The following is an 18,329-nucleotide window of genomic DNA, read 5'->3' on the forward strand; positions in this document are numbered from 1 at the left end:
TTTGTTACTTGGTATGTTATCAAGATTCATCTACATTGTAACATGTCAATACCTTTTTTTTGTGTGTGTGTGGCTGAATAGCATTCCATTGAATGTATATATTGATCAAATTAACTTTATTTTGTAGGCAGGGAAACTGAAGCTAAGACTGTGTAGCTAGTAAGTGGGTGAGCTGCGGTGCGAACCTTGGTCTGACTCCAGACCAAGTTCAGCCATCCTGCCTTCCACCAAGTCAATCAGAGACCAAGGAATTCCTGAAACTTAATACAAAAACCAGTCTTCAGTTCAAAATCCTTAAAACTGTAAGCTATTGACTCTAACCTGGGGAGGTGGTACCTTAAAGGCAGGGCAGGTCTGTGACTACAGAACCACATATGGATGCCCCGCTGCTCCCTGTGCTGGTCCCACACTTCCAACGATGACTGCCTGACTCCGGCCACAGGTCCTCCAGAAGGCAGGCTGAAGGTAACTCAGCTCACTCCAAGGACAAATAGCCCCTTCGCACACAGAAGGCCCTCTACAAAGTCCTCTCACCTCTCCACTTTCTGTGCACAAACAATGCTTGCGTTTGTTATCAGATGTGTCCAACTTCCACAAATACATTTCAGTTCTCAACCCAGATTTAGCGTTGAACATAGACACTCTGTCCTCTTGGTCTCGCCAGTTTGGTGGGTTTGAGTCACTCCTTCCAGGAAGGGAGGGGAAACTCCTTGTGTCAGGTGTTTTTTGAGTTCTCCTTTATCCATATAACCACAATGACATAAATATTATAATTGGCCCATTTTAGAGGTAAGAAAATTGACGTTCATTAAGGGCAAGTAAGTTAACCAAGGTCACATAACCACTGAAAGGCAGAGCTGAGATCTAAATGGGTCCTTTCTAGAAGGCTCATTCATCCCACTACGTGGCCCTCAATAAAATTATCTTCAGGGAAACTAATGAAAAGCTAAGAAGCACACATTGCTCCCAGGTTTTTAACCTCTAATCCACAGGTGGTTCTCATGGAACCTGTGGACCATCGGAAGGTGTATGCAAAGTTATATGGATGAACATTTTCCTGGTGAGAGGATCTCAGGCTGCATCCCAACCTTGGAGGTGGGGCACCACCCAACTGTGCCAGCACATACTCAGCCCTACCTGGAGTGGAGGGTAGCCTTCCTCTTTAACTCCACCTGGATAAGTCCTAATGGGGCCATATTTCTGACTTCTCATGATTTTCTAGGCTGTCACTGAAGTTGTAGAAATCCCATAAAGGCACTGCATGCAGGAGCTCTTAGGTCAAGTCCTCCGCTTGCACTTGACAGTGGCCATATTGCTGAGCCTCAAACATTCCTTCTGTGGAGGGTCCCACCACCTCAACTCAAAGGGCTGTTGTGGGATAAACAAGAAAACAGGTGTCTACTCCATCTGAACTCCCACTGAGTATTCACTGTAATGATTTGCAAAAAAAAAAAAAAAAGTTACCCTGGGCTCTGGCCGGTTGGCTCAGTGGTAGAGCATTGGCCTGGCGTGCGGAAGTCCCCGGTTCGATTCCCGGCCAGGGCACACATGAGAAGCGCCCATCTGCTTCTCCACCCCTCCCCTCTCCTTACTCTCTGTTTCTCTCTTCCCCTCCCGCAGCCAAGGCTCCACTGGAGCAAAAGATGGCCCGGGCTATGAAGATGGCTCCTTGGCCTCCACCCCAGGCGCTAGAGTGGCTCTGATCGTGACAGAGCGACGCCCCAGATGGGCAGAGCATCGCCCCCTGGTGGGCATGCCGGGTGGATCCCGGTCGGGCGCATGCGGGAGTCTGTCTGACTGCCTCCCCGTTTCCAGCTTCAGAAAAATACAAAAAAAAAAAAAAAAAGTTACCCTATATTGGTTCTTCAAATTAAAAATAACAAATATCTAAGTCTGCAGCAAAATCATTCAAGTTGTATCTGAATCAGAAAGAGGGCAGAACACATGCTGTCTTAGGTGACCGATGCTTACACTGTTTGGATGTGTGGTCTATTATCACATCATTTTCCAGACTTTACTAAGTAAAAATGTCTCCTAGGGAAGTGGAAAAGCCTGTAAAGAAAGTAAGTTAGTTTTAGAGGCCTAGGAAATACTCCTGCATTAGAAAAAAAAACAGTTGGAAGTGACAGTGTACTGAGAAAGTTATACAAAATATATAATCTTGACCAAGCAGGTGTCTGCATTTTTTTAAATGTATTTTGCACTAGGTTGACAAAATATAACTTGTGACAATGTTGGTTTTACAAAAGTTTCATGGTATTTCTTGACCATGATGTGCTATTTCTAGTGAATTCTTGTGTGGCCAGTCAGCCTGATGACACTTGAATATATGGTGGTGATGGGTGGCCCCAAACGCCCCAGAACTGGGAAGTGATGAAGGAGAGAGAGGGTTTGGTGAAGGATTTCAGTTTTAAAGCAAGTCTGGAAGGTTGCAGAGATTTAAGAACCATGTAAGCCTGACGCTTTGGAGTGTGGGTGCAGAAACTCCTGACGGTGGTTTTATTGCAGAGTAAATATCCAATCTTGATGAACCTAAGCTTTTTTTTGAAAACAAATGCCATCTGGTACATTTATTTCAGAGGTAAGGAAAAAGTACTAGGACATAATATTTCCAAAGTAGTATAATAAGTTAATACTACTTTTAGCTAGAAGCTGTGAGGATGATACAAACCAGAGCCTTCGCTGGTCTATCACTCCAGAACTCCCAGGACCCTCAGGTGATGCTGGAGGGTGCATGCCCTGCTACACGGTATTCAAATCTTACACATAAAGAAGGAGAATTCTCTATACAAGGCTTCTTTGACTAAAGATGATGCTTTGGATATTCTTCTAGAGTTTTCAGTTACAAATACCTGTGTGATCTTTTGGCTTCTCTACATTTTTTTTTTTTTTAAGTGAGAGGAGAGGAGAAAGTGAGATAGACTTCCTTCCTCATGCACCCCAACCAGGATCCACCTGGCAACCACTGTCTGGGACTGATGCTCAAATCAACCAAACTATTCTCAGTGCCTGAGGCCAACACTCAGACCACTCAAGCAATCCTCAGTGCCCGGGGCTGACACTCAAACCGATCAAGGCCCTGGCCAGTTGGCTCAGTGGTAGAGCACTGGCCTGGTGTATGGGTGTCCCGGGTTCAATTCCAGGTGAGGCACACAGGAGAAGCGACCATCTGCTTCTTCACCCCTTCGTCTCCCCTTCTCTCTCTCTCTCTTTCTCCCTATCCCTCCTCCTGCAGCCATGGCTCAATTGGTTTGAGTGAGTAGGCCTTGGGCACTGAGGATGGCTCTGTGGCCTTCACCTCAGGTGCTTAAAAAAAAAAGGTTCAGTTCCTGAGCAACCAAGCAGTTTTCCCAGATGGGCAAAGCATCACCCCCTAGTGGGTTTTTCAGGTAGATCCCTGTTGGGGCACATGCTGGAGTCTCTCTGCCTCCTCTCCTCTCACTAAAATTAGAACAACAACAACAAAAACACCAATTGAGCCACTGGCTGTGGATGGGGGAAGAGGGAAAGAAGGGGGAGAATGGGGCAGGAGTAAAGGGGGAGAGAAGCAAATGGTTATTTCTCCTGTGTGCGCCCTGACTGGGGATCAAACTTGGGACATCTGCACACTGAGCCGACACTCGATCCATTGAGACAGCCGGTCTAGGCCTTCTCTACATTTTTATTGTCGCCTTTATACCAAGGAATCACCACGACCTCCAGTGCATATTAGCTGAAGATAAAGCATCTGAGGTGGAGTATTGATAGCAGGACCATACTCTGATGAAGGGTTCATGGAAGAGTTTTTGCCATAAAGACATTTGATGTACTGATTAGGCTTGAAAAGAAGTGTCACTAGAAATGATCATGAAATAGGGAAGAAATGCCTCCTGAAATTTTTTGCCAACATTAAAGGTTTTGAGAAAGTAATGATCAAAGTGAAGTCTTTTTTTTTTTTTGTATTTTTCTGAAGCTGGAAACGGGGAGAGACAGTCAGACTCCCGCATGCGCCCGACCAGGATCCACCCGGCACGCCCACCAGGGGGCGACGCTCTGCCCCTCCGGGGCATCGCTCTGTCGTGACCAGAGCCACTCTAGCACCTGGGGCAGAGGCCAAGGAGCCATCCCCAGCGCCCGGGCCATCTTTGCTCCAATGGAGCCGCGCTGTGGGAGGGGAAGAGAGAGACAGAGAGGAAGGAGAGGGAGAGGGGTGGAGAAGCAGATGGGTGCTTCTCCTGTGTGCCCTGGCCGGGAATCGAACCCGGGTCCCCTGCACGCCAGGCCGACGCTCTACCACTGAGCCAACCAGCCAGGGCCAAAGTGAAGTCTTTCACTTGCTAAGGAGCATGTTGTAAGCAAAGTGAACAGTGAAAATGCTGAAGAACTATCAGCATCACTAATGAAAAACGAAGAACTTACTAAGAAGCTCTTTCAAATTGATGGTCGTATTGCTCTGAGGCAGGGGAGGAAGGGGAGCTCCATTATTTGAATGCCAAATCTTCAAAATGTAGAGCATGCAGACATGATGATTTTGTTGCCAGAGAGCAAGACTATAGACTGTGACATGAACAGAAGAAACACAAGTATAAGCAATCTTAGGCTGTCGGGAGCTCTAAGATCATGCATCAAGGGAATGCAAACAAGTGCTTGTTATTTTTTTCATCTCAGCTTCCAAAGATGGTCCTTACCCATCTAGTTCTGGAGTATTTATTTTTTTTTTTTTAAATATTTGTTTTATTTATTTTTATTTTTTTTTTTAAATATACTTTTAATTTTAGACCAGATTTAATTTTTATTTATTTATTTATTCATTTTATAGAGGAGAGGGAGAGACAGAGAGAGGAGAGACAGAGAGAGAAGGGGGGAGGAGCTGGAAGCATCAACTCCCATATGTGCCTTGACCAGGCAAGCCCAGGGTTTCGAACCGGCAACCTCAGCATTTCCAGGTCGACGCTTTATCCACTGCGCCACCACAGGTCAGGCTAGTTCTGGAGTATTTAGTGCCAAGGAGACTGTCGGACAATGTCTTGAACTTGGACAGTGGATGAGCCTCAGACATTTGTTCCCTCACTGCTACACTGGCTCCCTCTGGCTCATCCCCCCCACCCCCCATGCCCTCTGTCCATTTTCCTCCTCTTCCCTCCGGATACCATGCCTCAGGCAACTCTTTACTGGGATCTGACCAATTTAAAAAAAGCCTCGTTTACTGTGTTTACTAAAGGTAATTGTACTGCCCCAAACCCAGCCTGGCCAGTGGTGGCACAGTGGATAAGTGTAGACCGGGGATGCTGAGGACACCGGTTCGAAACCCCTGGCTTGCTGGGTCAAGGCACATACAAGAAGCAATCAATGACCAACTAAAGTGAAGCAACTATGATTTCTCTTTCTCTCTCCCTCCCATTCTAAAATCAATAAATACAACCTTAAAAAACCTATTAAAGTTAACTGTACTCATTCTGTACTTCATACATTATTTCATCACCTATTTTTACTTCATGACAAGTTCACTGAAGGAAGGTGCAATTTTTATCTAATACTATTGTGTATTCCACATAAGTATGCCCACCAAGTAGTTCACTGACAAACAACTAGGTAATTGATGTTTTATATGCTTCCTATAAAACAGAAATCCTTGTTAAATATTAAGTGGATTTTTAAGGGCTTGAGTACTCGGTTGAAGTTCTTGGACAAGCAGAGACACGTTATTTCTTACATTTAAAGTAATGGAACACAGTGTTCTGTAGTCCCCACAGCTGCTTTCTGGCTCTCTTTCAGGAGCAGACGGGGTGTGGGGAAGGGAAGAGATGCCTGGGCATAAAAGTGCTGCTTTGGAAACTGTAGAGTGCCTCGTAATGTAAACTATCCTCATTTTCAGGTAGAGTCAGGGTAAACCAGAATTTCCCTGTTGCTGGATGAGTCTTCTTGGGACCCATCTATCCAACCTCCTCAGAGAACAGATGAAGACACAGGGTGGAGCCCAGAGGGAAAGACCTTGGGTCAGTCATAGTCACTGCTGATTTATGGACAGAATCTGAAGTCCCAGAACAGGGCTCTTTTTCTCCCCTGTGTAATTTTATCTTTTAAAACACTAACAGTTTTCTGGTTCTGGGAGCAGCATGCCCTTTGAAACTTTTAAATCAATGGCCAGTCACAATAAAATGACTTTTTACCTTGCCCTGAACTTGGCTTACGGTAGGAAATTCAGTAAATATTTGTTGGTGAAATAAGAAAACTGAGGTTAAATTGTTAAAGTTCGTCTTGGTCACTCCTCTCTCGTGAAGAAACCCAACGGCTTAGAATCACCTCCTGTAACCAATCAAAACAAAACAGACAACTCAATTTTAGAAACAGAAATGAAAGAACATGCTAGGCATGCGACATCACAGCTACATTTCACAAAAAGCTGTCCGTGTATGAGGGTATCTGTTCCCATTCCTTGTAAGTGAACATTTGGAGGAAATGTGAATGTAGTAATAAAACCTTACATGCAAATAAAATCTACCATAATCACACAAAGATTTTAAAAGCTAAGCCTGTCACAGCTGTGGTATCCCCCCAGCACTTTCCAGGACTAGGAGTGCTGGTACAGAAGCTCATGTTTAACATCAGAACCAAGGCTGCGATGGCGCTGCTATATCCAGGTCAGCACTGACCGGGCAGAAGTGCATCTGGACTGGCACTTTCTGAAAAGCTAACCTAGTGGGGGTGGAGGGACAAACTGAGGGGATGAGGTGCTGGGACACCCGAGCAGGTGTGCAGTGCGATGGGGCAGTGAGACCAAGAAGGAAGGGTGCAATGTGCTGGATGTGGGCAAAAGGTTAAAGACAGGGTGAGGGATGGAATTATTAAACACTGGGTGACTGGAAATGAACTTGGCAGCCCTGGTAGAGAAAAACCTGTCAGAAAAACAGGGGGAGATTCAGATCAACACAGAACCCCAGAAGCCAGATGAGAAGTTCAAGGAAGGAATGAGTCAACAGCAACACTTACAGTCTCTGGGAATGAGACTGAGGAGTGGTTCTGGCCTGGCCATTAGGCCCCAGGCCGTCTGGGAGAGCAGTTTCAGCTGAGTGGTGAGGACAGAAACCAGGCCAAATCGCAAGTGAGGAAGCAGCAAGAATTAAGCGGGAGTGAGAGTGGCTTTAGCTGGGAAGGGCCCCAGAAGACTTTACCAAGGCAAGATGGGGTTCTTTTGTGTTCTTGGGAGCACATGTTTAAGGGGACACACTACTGTGGACAGAATCTTTGGGATGACATAAATTTTCTTTGAGTTTACGCACCTGAACTTTAATTTTTTTCATACATTCTGGTGACTCCATTTCTTTGTCAGTCATGGTAGAGGGTTTAATCAAATAGCACAGCATAAGTTCCTATTGAGAAACAAACAAACAAAAATCTCCATATCCCACAAAATAATAGTACAAATCTTAGTTCGTCAGCAGGACATGCACAGTCTCTATTCCCTCTCACTGTGTGCTCCTGGGAACATCATAACTGGGCTCACATTCTAGACTAAGGACCTGCCATTTAGTCATTGTTGACATGTTAAAAGAATGCAAATCACATAGAATTACTGCTTGTAAACTTATAATTTAAATATTATATATATATGTTGTAAGTCTCAAAAAGTGTGCATAAAAACACTGGAAACAGTATAGTCTCCCTATTCCTACTGGACAAAGCTACTTTTTACAGGCTGAAGCCTAAACAGTTTAACCTGCACCTGAGACAGCAGTCACCTGGCCTCTCTGGACTTTCCAGTCTTAGTTCCACCACACCTCCAGCAGCAGTGGGTCAGAGTGGGAGGGGGCCCACAATTCACTTTAGTTAGCAAATTACTGAATCACTGAGAAGACACAAAGATTCATCCTTTATAGTCCTGGTGACTTCTCTTCTATCTTGATGGCAGCAGGAAACAGAACACAGCCAGGAAGTCAGCTGGCTCTGGGTTTGAGTCCCAGTTCTGTATATGAGCTATGTGATCATGGTGTCTCTCTCAACATCTCTGACCCTTCAATTCTTCACTCTTAGAATGAGGACAGTAAATGGATGGTAAGAAAACATGTAAAGTGTTAGCAATAAATATTAATTCCCTTCCTGCTTTTTCAAGAGGTTGGCAAACTCTGAAAAGAAATGTGTCAATGTTTGGACTCCTTTATGTGGTTGTGTGGGTGAATTTTGAGCAGGTGCTGGCTGTACTCACCAAGGGCACCCTGGAGAAGAAAGGCAATGCCCAGCACTGTCAATCATGGGAAACTTAGCTCAATTGCTGGAGCTTAGAACCAGTTGATGGTGGGAGGGGACCTGAGATGGAGGATAGCTTCTAGCCCAATTGTAATGCTGGTGATTGAGGCCTGGCAGGTTCACGCAGACAGTAGAGGAATTGCGGAGCCGGAAAGCATAGGGCCACACCCATTTATTGGAGGCTCCCAAAGACAGGTGAGCTAACAAAGCAAAACCTGCTTTTCACAGCGAAGGGCAAGGAAGCAGGGAAACTGTACCTCACAGTAGGGAGAGAGTGATCCTGGGAGAACTGCCCCCAAGGGAAAGTACAGGTAGCCTTATATAGACCACACATATGTGGCACTGTCACGTGCTCACGTACTAATCAGGCTTGCAGCCACTAAACCAGCAAGCAAGCCTAACACAGCTGTTTTCCCCACACCAATCTTCCAGAATTTTGCTGGCAGAAACATTTTGAAGTTTCTACAAATGACTTTTCTATTTCTACTACATTTAAGAAAAAAAAAATCTAACCATTTAAGTGACAGGTAATGCCAGAACTGATGCTGTTACCTTGGAGACATTCACTGAAACTCTGCTCAAGGTGGCCAGTGACTTCCAACTGAAAGGTCTTCGAAGAGGGCCCTCAAAATGGTCATTGACTAACTCAATAATGACAGAGTAACTGAAAAACACACGAAGGGATAATAAAAAGCATGAAATCATCTGTTTAAAAAGAATATTGTTTGGCCTGACTGGTGATGGCACAATGAATAGAGCATCGACCTGGGATGCTGAGGTACCAGGTTTGAAACACCTAAGGTTGCCAACTTGAGCACGGGCTCATCTAGCTTGAGCACAGGGTCACTGGTGTGACCTGAGCCCAAAGGTTGCTGGCTTGAAGCCCAAGGTCACTGGTTTGAGCAAGGGGTCAATGGCTTGGCTTGAGCCCACTGGTTAAGGCACTTATGAGAAGCAATCAATGAACAACTAAAGTGATGCAACTATGAGTTGATGCTTCTCATCTCTCTCTTTCTGTCTCTGCCTCTCTCTCTCTCTAAAAAAATAAAATAAAAAATAAGAATATTGTTTGTCCTACCAAGAACAAAGATACAGAAAAAATGGAATGTACATCATCTGATACTAAATTCTACTAGATTGATTGCTACTGATAACATATTAGTGAAAAACTCATACTTTGTAAGAATGATTTCAACACGTATAGGAAAGGAACAGAAATATTTCTCTCAGCCTGATCTGTGGAAGCACAGTGGATCAAGTGTCGACATGAAATACCGAGGTCGCTGGTTTGAAACCCCGGGCTTGCCTGGTCAAGGCACATATGGGAGTTGATGCTTCCTGCTCCTCCCTGCTTCTCTCTCTCTCTCTCTCTCTCTCTCTCCCTCCCCCATATAAAAATTGAATAAATAAAATCTTAAAAAATATTTCTCCCAATATGAAAGCTAAGAATTCACTCAATTGTTTAGATATTAATTCTGATATTTAAGATGAACAATTATTACATAGATGAACTCAATTATTTAATACTAAAAGACACATTATCATAACCTATTTATTATTTTATTCATGATCTAACATTGCTGGTGTATAAGGCACAGACATATAGTATTTATCCTTATCAGGCCAATAGGAAAATGACCAATTGTTTCTGTGGCACTGAATATTAAAGTGGAGGCCAGAAATTTCACATTCCTGTCATTAACTTATTTAAAAATCACTCCAAACCTTGCATGGTAAAATGGAGGTCCTTTTCGATACAGCACTGCAAAGAAAAACAAAGAAATAAAAGTATAACCACCCTAAATCAAAATCTTATTTTATTACTTAAGTCTTTTCTCTCCACAGAGATATAAACAACCAATTATCTGTATGGGGGTGATGTGCAATATTCCCTCTAGTCTATTTTTAAAATCCAAACTGTTTTTCCACCTGGAATGAAATGCAATCAGTAAAGCAAATCTGTTGTCAAACCCTAACCATACCCTTCCTCCCCACCCCACAAATGAATTCCGAAGTCAAGTCCAAGTGGTCTTGTTTTATATTCTCTGGAGCGAGAGCTTGAAAGTCTATCAAGAATGTGAAGTTCGTATAATATGGATGGATATTTTGTTATTCATTCTGAATCAATGTAATTCAAAGCATTTGCATTAATCTGGCTAGGTACCGACTTAAGTGTTGGTGCTGGAGATGAAAGAGGCTCATGCCTGTTTTTAAGAAATTCAAAGTCAAGTGGGGGAAAAAATCCCATAACCATACGCACCACTCAGAGATCTGCCCTACTGCTGCAGTTCCCTGCTTATGCATGAAGGATAGGTTCCAAGACTTCCAGTGCTATATAGTACCAAACCCCATATATGTTTTTTCTTATGCATACATACCTATATTAAAGTTTAATTTATCAGTTAGGCACAGTAAGAGATTAACAACAATAACTAATAAAATAGAATGATTATAACAATATACTATAAGAAAAGTTATGTTATTAAGGTAAAATAAGTGTTATTTGAACATAAGCACTGTGATAGCCTAGCAGTCAGTCTGATAACCTAAGTGACTAATGGATGGGGATCATCTATGCTGGACGAAGGGGTGATTCATGCCCTGGGTGGGACGGAGTAGGATGGCGACAGATTTCATTATGCTACTCAGAACGATGTAAAATTTAAAATTTATGAATTGTTTGTCTCTGGAATTTTCCATTTCATACTTTCAAACCAATATTGACATGTAACTGAAACCAAGAGAAGATAAAAGGGGCTACTGGGACTTCCGTCTGAAGGTCAAGAGCCGCTGCTGAAAGCATAGGGTCGGGGACTCTGCCATGTAGACCCTGGAACTGCACAGGGAATCCTTTGGAGGCACCGTCTGTGGCAGGGAGGCAAACGCCATGCACCTCACAGGAGTGTGGAGATGAAGTAAAACGAGAGAAGAAAAGCACAGAGGCCACGTGCCTGGTCACCAAAGGATGCAGCAGCCATGGGAGCTTCTGCGGGGGATGTGAAGAAACGCTCCCCCTTGGTTTCTAGTCTCATTTTCAAGAGTGGGTGATCAAGGTCAACTAGCTCAGCAGCTGCACTTGATCTGAGATGCATATCATTTGTTCCAAATACTGCTCCTGGAATGAAATTTGATTGACAAGATTTATTCAAGGAAGAGTTTCCCTGATAAGATGTGAGTTTCATAACGGCCCTTTGTCATCAGTCATTAGCTCTGTAAGCAGAAACAACTGTTAAGAGAATGTCCTGTATTTAACCTGTGTTGGCAGTTCTCAGGTACATGCGATTAGGTCATTAAGCCTTCAAAACTAAAATATTGTTAAACCGCTGGCACTGCGCTGCTGTGCCTGGAGAAGGGGTCAAGTTGAGGAAGTGTTCTTCCCATCTCAGGCAAGCACTGCTCGTGAACCCTTGCTGAAGCAGGAACTGAGACACCCTTCAAGTGGCTGCTGGGCCAAGGGACCTGGTCTCACATTAATTATACAAGCAGCTTGAAGTACATGATATGCCCCAGCTGTGGAAAAGGCCTCCGGGGAGCTGGGAAATAGCAGTTGGTTTATTTCTTCTCTTTTTAGAAAACCTGTCTGCTTGTCTGTTCTTTCATTCATCCTTATAAGGCAGTTTATGTTTAACTTAGGAAAGTTCTCTCTTCTCAACATCCACAAATATGGCTTGAGTATTGAAAATACATGAGATAAGGTATGCTTAGCAGCACTCAACAAAAGCCCCTTTACCCTAAAACTCATTTTAAAAAAAATAAAGGCCCTGGCCGGTTGGCTCAGCGGTAGAGCGTCGGCCTGGCATGCGGGGGACCCAGGTTCGATTCCCGGCCAGGGCACATAGGAGAAGCGCCCATTTGCTTCTCCACCCCCTCCCCCTCCTTCCTCTCTGTCTCTCTCTTCCCCTCCCGCAGCCAAGGCTCCATTGGAGCAAAGATGGCCCGGGCGCTGGGGATGGCTCCTTGGCCTCTGCCCCAGGTGCTAGAGTGGCTCTGGTCCCGGCAGAGCGACGCCCCTGAGGGGTAGAGCATCACCCCCTGGTGGGCAGAGCCTCGCCCCTGGTGGGCGTGCCGGGTGGATCCCTGTTGGGCGCATGCGGGAGTCTGTCTGACTGTCTCTCCCTGTTTCCAGCTTCAGAAAGATACAAAAAAAAAAAATTATTCTTTGCATAATAAAAAACGTATTTTCAGCAAAAAAAAAAAATAAAATAAATAAAGATGTTATTTTATAAGGAAGGTATTGTTATCTTTGTTATATTATGAGCAAATGAAAACTTGGAGAGATGAATAAACTTGCTTGAAGTGACACACACCTCCCAGGAGTATAAAGATTAAATAAGATACACATCCGGCTGTGAACCCAAAAAAGTGCTCTATCACCCATGCCACCTTTTAATGCATCACTGTAACCTTGTCCATTGGAAAATTCTACTCCAGTTTCACTCATATAATGAGAAAGTTGGAGAAGACCTGCCAAGTATTTACAATGAGTGGCTGTTCTTACAGGAACATGAAAAGTAGAACAGGGCAGGAAGCCAATGAAGAAAAATGAAACAGGCACACCACTTATTTAAACAATGTGACCTGTGGCCACACAATTATCTGGAAACCTAGCAAACTAATCTCAAGCTAATCCTGATCATTAGTGTGGTATCTCTGAGTTAGGATATCTGTACCTTAAATCCAGACACAGAAGAAACAAAATAAACCATCTATCTTAGAAAGATGGGTGAGCCGTAACCTTTATTTTAAACTGCTGACCCCCTTTGAGAATTTCATGAAAGCTATGAACTCTTGATCCAGAAAAACATGCCAATCTACAAACAATATTTTGAATAAAATTTCAGGGGGTGCAAGGAGACCCCTGGAGACTATCCTGTATGTCAGGGGTCCCCAAACTACGGCCCGCGGGCTGCATGTGGCCCCCTGAGGCCGTTTGTCCGGCCCCACCACACTTCAGGAAGGGGCACCTCTTTCATTGGTGGTCAGCAAGAGGAGCATAGTTCCCATTGAAATACTGGTCAGTTTGTTGATTTAAATTTACTTGTTCTTTATTTTAAATATTGTATTTGTTCCCATTTTGTTTTTTTTACTTTAAAATAAGATATGTGCAGTGTGCATAGGGATTTATTCATAGTGTTTTTTATAGTCCGGCCTTCCAACGGTCTGAGGGACAGTGAATTGGCCCCCTGTGTAAAAAGTTTGGGGACCCCTGCTATATGTCTAGGTTAAGCACACTCAAAATGTAAAAGATTGAACTGGGGCGCAGTGGATAGAGCGTCGGACTGGGATGCGGAAGGACCCAGGTTTGAGACCCCGAGGTCGCCAGCTTGAGTGCAGTCATCTGGTTTGAGCAAAGCTCACCAGCTTGGACCCAAGGTCACTGGCTCAAGCAAGGGGTTACTCGGTCTGCTGAAGGCCCATGGCACATATGAGAAAGCAATCAATGAACAACTAAGGTGTTGCAATTCGCAATGAAAAACTAATGATTGATGCTTCTCATCTCCCTCCATTCCTATCTGTCTGTCCCTGTCTATCCCTCTCTCTGACTCACTCTAATATTAAAAAAAAAAAAAAAAAAAAAAAAAAAAGATTGAACTGGCCTTCTTTGGGTATTTAAAAAAACCTCAAAAACATGGAACAATGTGACAGTTCAAAAAACCTCAAGCGCCATGACTTCTTAGAAGGCCTCTCAATATCTTGAAATTTTTGTTTTGACCTCATTAACAATTCTAAAAAGCATCCCGGAACCACTCCCATTTGACAGATGAGGAAAATGAGTTTTGGAGATTTACTGAAGGAGTGACACCAGTGCTGATCATGTTTACTCACCCAGGCCTGTGGTGTTAAGTGCCAGTTACATAATGACAACTCCAAATTTGTATCTCAGCTGTGCTCCAGACTGCCTATCTTCCCAGTTATCCCCAGTAGGCTTACTTAACATGTCCAAATATTAAGTGAAATACTTAGGCATTATCCCTGATCTTTCTTACCCACAAATCTCACATCCATTCCATCTACTGGGCAGGCTGAGCTCAGCTCCTCTAACTAGTCACTCTCCTTTCATTTATGCCTCCTACAGTCTATTAGTAAGAGAGCAGATAGAGGGTTCTGTTACATAAAGTCATTAAATTTAAGTCACTCCCTTGCTCTAAATCTCCCAAGACGTCCAATCATCAGAATAACATCCAAAGTCTCTGACAGGCCCTTGGTGACCTGGCCTCAGCCTAATGCTCAGACATCACTTCATGTCACTCTAGCCCTGGATCTCTAAGTTCTAGACACACTTTCTGTTGTTCCTGAGATCTGCCAAACTTGTTCCTGCCTCAGGGCCTCTGTACTTCCTGTTCACATTGTCTAGCGTGCTCTTTCCCAAATTCTCAAGTGACCTGCTCCCTCACTGTGGTGTCACATTATTTTCAGTGCTTTTCTGACCACCTTTACTAACTTCCTGTACTATCTATCCCTTTACTCTGCTCTATTTTTCTTTTTTCTTTTTTGAGAAACTTGAAATACAAATTTATTCTGCTTCTAAACAAAAGGAATAAGAATGACATTAACAAACAAGGTTTCACCGTGAAATAATGTGATGCAACTGCAGCAGTCTTATGGTTGAAACTCAATAAGGAAACAACCGTGCCCCAAAACAGCTAAATATGCAGATCCAGAAAATGAAGGTACTTTTTAACTGCCACATTCATTCCGAAGCCCACTGATCTCTTTCAGCATAAGATCAAGCACAGGTTCTGCTTAGCTACACAATAAAGTGGCAAACACGCTGCACCACTGACATCACAGGACAGTTGCCTATAAAACTAGACTTCTGATGCTGGGCTCTCGCTTCCCATGCTCACAGGTCGTCATCCTCATCCGGAAGAGCGGTGGTCTGAGCAACCATTCTGAGCTGCCAAAGCCGGGTCCACAACAACCTCTGGTGGGGTGAGAGCAGGCATGGCGACAAACTCCAGGTTAGGGTCTCCAGTTACTTTTCTAGCAAGCCAGAGGAAAGGCTTTTCAAAGTTGTAGTTACTTTTGGCAGAAATGTCATAGTACTGAAGACTCTTCTTTCAGTGGAAGATGTCTGACTTAGCCTTAACTTCCTGTCCTTAATAACCACTTTGTTGCCACATAACAGGATGGGGATGTTTTCACACACTGGCACCAGAAGTCTATGCCAATTAGGCACATTCTTTTTTTTTTTTTTTTTTTGTATTTTTCTGAAGCTGGAAACGGGGAGAGACAGTCAGACAGACTCCCGCATGCGCCCAACAGGGATCCACCCGACACGCCCACCAGGGGGCGATGCTCTGCCCACCAGGGGGCGATGCTCTGCCCCTCCAGGGCGTCGCTCTGCCGCGACCAGAGCCACTCTAGTGCCTGGGGCAGAGGCCAAGGAGCCATCCCCAGCGCCCGGGCCATCTTTGCTCCAATGGAGCCTTGGCTGCGGGAGGGGAAGAGAGAGACAGAAAGGAAGGAGGGGGGGGTGGAGAAGCAAATGGGCGCTTCTCCTATGTGCCCTGGTCGGGAATCGAACCTGGGTCCCCCGCACGCCAGGCCGACGCTCTATTGCTGAGCCAACCGGCCAGGGCCACTTGTAAGTAACTCTTTAAGTTACATCAGACATTATAACTGGCACACTGGGCTTGGATGTAGCAGCTCTCAGTCCACCCAACTTCTCCTGGCCTGCTGTGTCCCACACGTTGAACTTAATAGGCCTTCTGTTGGTGTAGAACATGAGGGGATGGGCCTCCATGCCCAGGGTGTCTACAAACGACTTCTCGAATTCACCAGTCAGGGGGCATTTTACGAATGCAGTTTTCCCGGTTCCACCACCACCAACCAACACTAATACAAGTTTGAACTGAATTTGGGGTTCTCCTTGGGAAGCCATGGCAATGTTACTTCCAGAAGCATCTCTGGGCCCATCTGACTGAGAGCTAGAAGGATCTGGTCTATTTTTCTTATAGAACTTATCAGCACCTAAAGTTACATTATGTATGTATTTGATGCTTGTTTGTTTCTTCCTCCAAAAACAAAGTTGCTTCATCAAGGTGGATTTTTTTTCCAATGTGGCTTTCTGTTTGTCTCGTCCACCTCTGTGTTCTTGGCACCTAAAAAGACTTGGCCCAAGAAGACCCTCGGTAATTCTCTGTTGAATAAAGTGCTCACCTGGCTCAGACCCCTACTTTAAGTAAACATCAGTGGAGAACTGTGTAGAAGTTTCTAAGAGTTGGCTCCAAAATTCCAAGTCCAGCTTTGTAAGTTATAGGCCCTGAAAACTGTTAGGGGCAAATGACCCATTCTATCTAAACTGCAGTTTCCCTACCAGAAAAACGAGGGTTACAAGTATCCATTTCATAGTACTGCTGTACGGGTTAATGAGATAATGAATGTAAAACAGTACAGTGCTTTAGTACACAGGAAATGCTCAATAAATGATAACTGTAAATATTACAATGTTGACGCTCATTTGCCAGATGAGGCAACTGAGGCCCAGAGGAAAAGGGACTGCCCTGTATCACATGGTCACATGGCTAATGAGTGGTAGGGGTAGGGGTTGCTGTAGAACTGTTTTCTAAAATTACAGAGCAGATGAGAAGAAAGGCTTGACTTGGGGCTGTAAGCTTCTACTACTGGGCTTTCCTCCCAGACTGCCTTTTCTCTCTTTCTGGACATACCCTCCACCAGTGGTTCCCAACCTCTGAGCTGCGGACCGGTACTGGTCCGTGGGCCATTTGGTACCGGTCCACAGAGAAAGAATAAATAACTTACATTATTTCCGTTTTATTTATATTTAAGTCTGAACGATGTTTTATTTTAAAAAAATGACCAGATTCCCTCTGTTACATCCGTCTAAGACTCACTCTTGACGCTTGTCTCGGTCACGTGATACATTTATCCATCCCACCCTAAAGGCTGGTCCGTGAAAATATTTTCTGACATTAAACCGGTCTGTGGCCCAAAAAAGGTTGGGGACCACTGCCCTAAACCCAATCCAAGTATCCAATGGTCTTGTCTTGGCTGGAAGGAAGAACCTCTTCAGAAAGTTCAGCAACAGGACCTATAACCAATCTGAGCTTCATCCCAGGATCTGAGGCAACACTGGTTCTCACACCCACCATGCCACATACTACTTACATAAGTCTGTTCCGTACTTAAGTCCCACTTTGGGCACCCAGCCCTTGCTTCTGAAGTAATGGTATGCGATGTAGGTAGTCCTGAATGTGGGCTGAACTGTGGTGAAAACTTTCCAGAGTTTCACAATTGTTAAAGGCTCCTAAAGTTATTGAACAAAAAAATGGCGTTATTATGTATGTACTCACTTAGCATTCAGCCAGTGAAGCAACATTTGTCAGTGTGAAGCTGAAGATGTGAACAAAACAAACATGGTACCTATAACAGAGGGCTTTAATCAGGCCTGTGCTGCCCAATGACATGCCTGAACTGAGATGTACTGCAAATAAAATACATATGGAACTTCAAAAGTGTAATATAAAAAGTTAAAAAGATTATCTCAGTAATTTTGGATATGATGGGGTAAACAAACTATGTAATACATTAGAAATTAATTCTGCCTGACCAGGCAGTGGCGCAGTAGAAAGAGTATTGGACTAGAACGCAGAGGACCCAGGTTTGAAACCCCGAGGTTGGCGGCTTAAGCGTGGGTTCATAGACATGACTCTATGGTTGCTGGCTTGAACTCAAAGGTTGCTGGCTTGAAGCCCAAAAGGTCGCTGGCTTAAGCAAGGGGTTACTCATTCTGCTGTAGCCCCCCAGTCAAGGCATATATAAGAAAGTAATCAATGAACAATTAATGAGCTGCAACAAAGAATTGATTCTTCTCATCTTTCTCCCTTCCTGTCTGTCCCTCTCTGTCTCTGCTAAAAAAATAAAAAAAAAATTAATTTCACCTGACTTTTTTTTTCTTTTAGTGAACACAGTACCCACTACCACAAATTATGCAGTTGAGTTTCCTACATTTGGGGAAGTCTCAGGGGTCAGCACTTCTGGATTGGAATGAATAAGCCTTGCCCTGGGAAAACCGCCTTCATGATCATGTTATCTCCCTTGCCAGGTAAGTTTTTCCACCTGACTTTTTTTTTTTTTTTTAG

General features: G+C 44.1%; 1 protein-coding gene and 2 pseudogenes across 6 annotated transcripts in view; all 3 read right to left on the reverse strand.

Annotated features, from left to right (window-relative positions):
• TSEN2 (tRNA splicing endonuclease subunit 2) overlaps positions 1–18,329 on the reverse strand; it is a 66,141-nt gene that overhangs the window by 2,093 nt on the left and 45,719 nt on the right. For 4 of the 6 annotated variants that reach the window (XM_066244536.1, XM_066244537.1, XM_066244538.1 and 1 more), the window contains 5 exons: positions 17,356–17,494; positions 9,949–9,985; positions 8,776–8,887; positions 7,260–7,349; positions 6,031–6,285 (listed from right to left, as the gene is read on the reverse strand). In XM_066244536.1, coding sequence (XP_066100633.1) covers positions 6,226–6,285; positions 7,260–7,349; positions 8,776–8,887; positions 9,949–9,985; positions 17,356–17,494 — 438 coding nt within the window. In that variant the 3' untranslated portion in view covers positions 6,031–6,225. Of the gene's footprint in view, positions 1–6,030; positions 6,286–7,259; positions 7,350–8,775; positions 8,888–9,948; positions 9,986–17,355; positions 17,495–18,329 lie in introns of those variants that run through there. The other 2 variants (XR_010727277.1, XR_010727278.1) reach the window with 2 other exon arrangements.
• On the reverse strand, positions 15,068–16,170 carry LOC136314492 (GTP-binding nuclear protein Ran-like; annotated as a pseudogene).
• LOC136314759 (U1 spliceosomal RNA) lies at positions 18,148–18,300 on the reverse strand (annotated as a pseudogene).

This window comes from Saccopteryx bilineata, chromosome 10, assembly GCF_036850765.1.
Source record: "Saccopteryx bilineata isolate mSacBil1 chromosome 10, mSacBil1_pri_phased_curated, whole genome shotgun sequence".
In the NCBI taxonomy this organism is placed as follows: Eukaryota; Metazoa; Chordata; class Mammalia; order Chiroptera; family Emballonuridae; genus Saccopteryx; species Saccopteryx bilineata.